Here is a 1,382-nt window from a genome sequence, read left to right as displayed (position 1 = left end):
TTCTACAGCAGAGCTTAAATAATCCTTAAAGTTTGGTGCACTCTTTTTAAGTAGTGGCACTTTTTGCAAATGTAAAAATGGAGACATTAGTTTTGGTTTCACTAAATGTATAGACCGAGCTGCTGTTGTAATCTTCTTAATCCAATCGAACATTTGTTCTCTGTTTGATGCTGATAAAAACAATGTTCTATCGGCTGTCACAACCTTGAAAGTGTTAGGTTTAGAGCTTCCTTTTTCAGGGGCTTCACCAACCTGTGTAGATTTGGTAATTGGGAAGCTCTTGATGGCTTTGGTTTGTTCCTCATCCTTGTAGTATTCTATTCTTGTTGTGAATAATTTAAAATATCTCCTCTAATTTGATTTTAAATAATTTCTAGTCAACTAGATATCTTACCTTCCAATTGTGAATATTTCCTCCCTCTTTCACTAAATAACCTTTGTGAAGAAGTAAATCCTCGTTATATTCGTCTGCAGTTCCAGGCATTAACATGTTATCATCAGTTAATTTAAAGTTTTCTTTCGAAACCAAATTTTCTTGATCCATAATCAATCCGAATTGTCTTTTATCATTTTGTTCCGAAAATGAAGACCTTCTCTTTTCACCATTTTCCAATGATGATAAATCATTTAATTTCGAATCATCACTTCTCCTTCTCTCACCCGTAAATGTACTACTCTTATCAGGAGGAGCTTCCTTCTTCTTCCTAAAGGGTATTCCTAGAGAGAATGTTGATCGTGATGTTGTTGTTGTTGCCGACTTTTTCTCTTTGAATTGGTCCGAGTCTCCAGCTTTTCGGCCAATCAGAGTTTTTCTCATTTTTTTTAAAATTAAAAAAATAATAAACAATTTAAAAAATGTTTTGGCAATGGTGTTGTGGAGTTTCTTCTCCGTAGAAATAAAAGAAGACGAATGGTTTGCCGATCAGTAACTCAGACAAAATATTCAAACTCCCTGGACAAAATTTACAAACCTCAGTTCCAAACACTATTAGCAATGGATTGATTTCCTGGCATGATTTCTGTAAATTATTAGAGAATCCCAGCTATGTTAATACTGACCAAGTGGATGGTTTGTGCAAGCTTATTAGAATTAATGAATCATTGTTATAAAATCACTTCCAAAAAGAAAATAGTCTTCCATAATATAGCAGCTGAACAGAATTAATTGAATATTCAATTTGGTGCCAATTTTTAACCAAGGATGAAACTGTCTTTTCAGCTTGAGTAACCTTTACAGAATTCTGTAATCAGGAAGGATCTCAATAGTTTCGCCACTATTTCGTCTAGCTCATATTTTGAGAATAATCATGAAATGGACAATTTGCATTGAAATCCATCTATTTACAATCACTCAAATTTTCCAAATGTTCATCCTCTACTGT

At 33.6% G+C, this 1,382-nt stretch overlaps 2 protein-coding genes across 2 annotated transcripts in view; one reads left to right on the top strand and one right to left on the bottom strand.

Annotated features, from left to right (window-relative positions):
- NAEGRDRAFT_76852 (uncharacterized protein) overlaps positions 1–313 on the top strand; it is a gene marked incomplete at both ends in the record, with an annotated part of 1,976 nt that extends 1,663 nt beyond the window's left edge. Inside the window, one exon of the mRNA XM_002668192.1 lies at positions 114–313. Coding sequence (XP_002668238.1) covers positions 114–313 — 200 coding nt within the window. The remainder of the gene's footprint in view (positions 1–113) is intronic.
- Positions 314–373: 60 nt separating this feature from the next.
- NAEGRDRAFT_76851 (uncharacterized protein) lies at positions 374–817 on the bottom strand (the record flags this gene model as incomplete). The annotated part of the gene is made up of 1 exon (XM_002668191.1): positions 374–817. The coding sequence occupies one exon, from the start codon at positions 815–817 to the stop codon at positions 374–376; it is 444 nt and encodes a 147-aa protein (XP_002668237.1).
- Between the last annotated feature and the right edge of the window lie 565 nt (positions 818–1,382).

This window comes from Naegleria gruberi (assembly GCF_000004985.1).
Source record: "Naegleria gruberi genomic scaffold NAEGRscaffold_507, whole genome shotgun sequence".
NCBI classification, from domain to species: domain Eukaryota; phylum Heterolobosea; class Eutetramitea; order Acrasida; family Naegleriidae; genus Naegleria; species Naegleria gruberi.
Note: the sequence above shows the minus strand (reverse complement) of the source record. Positions and strands in the feature narration are given on the sequence as shown.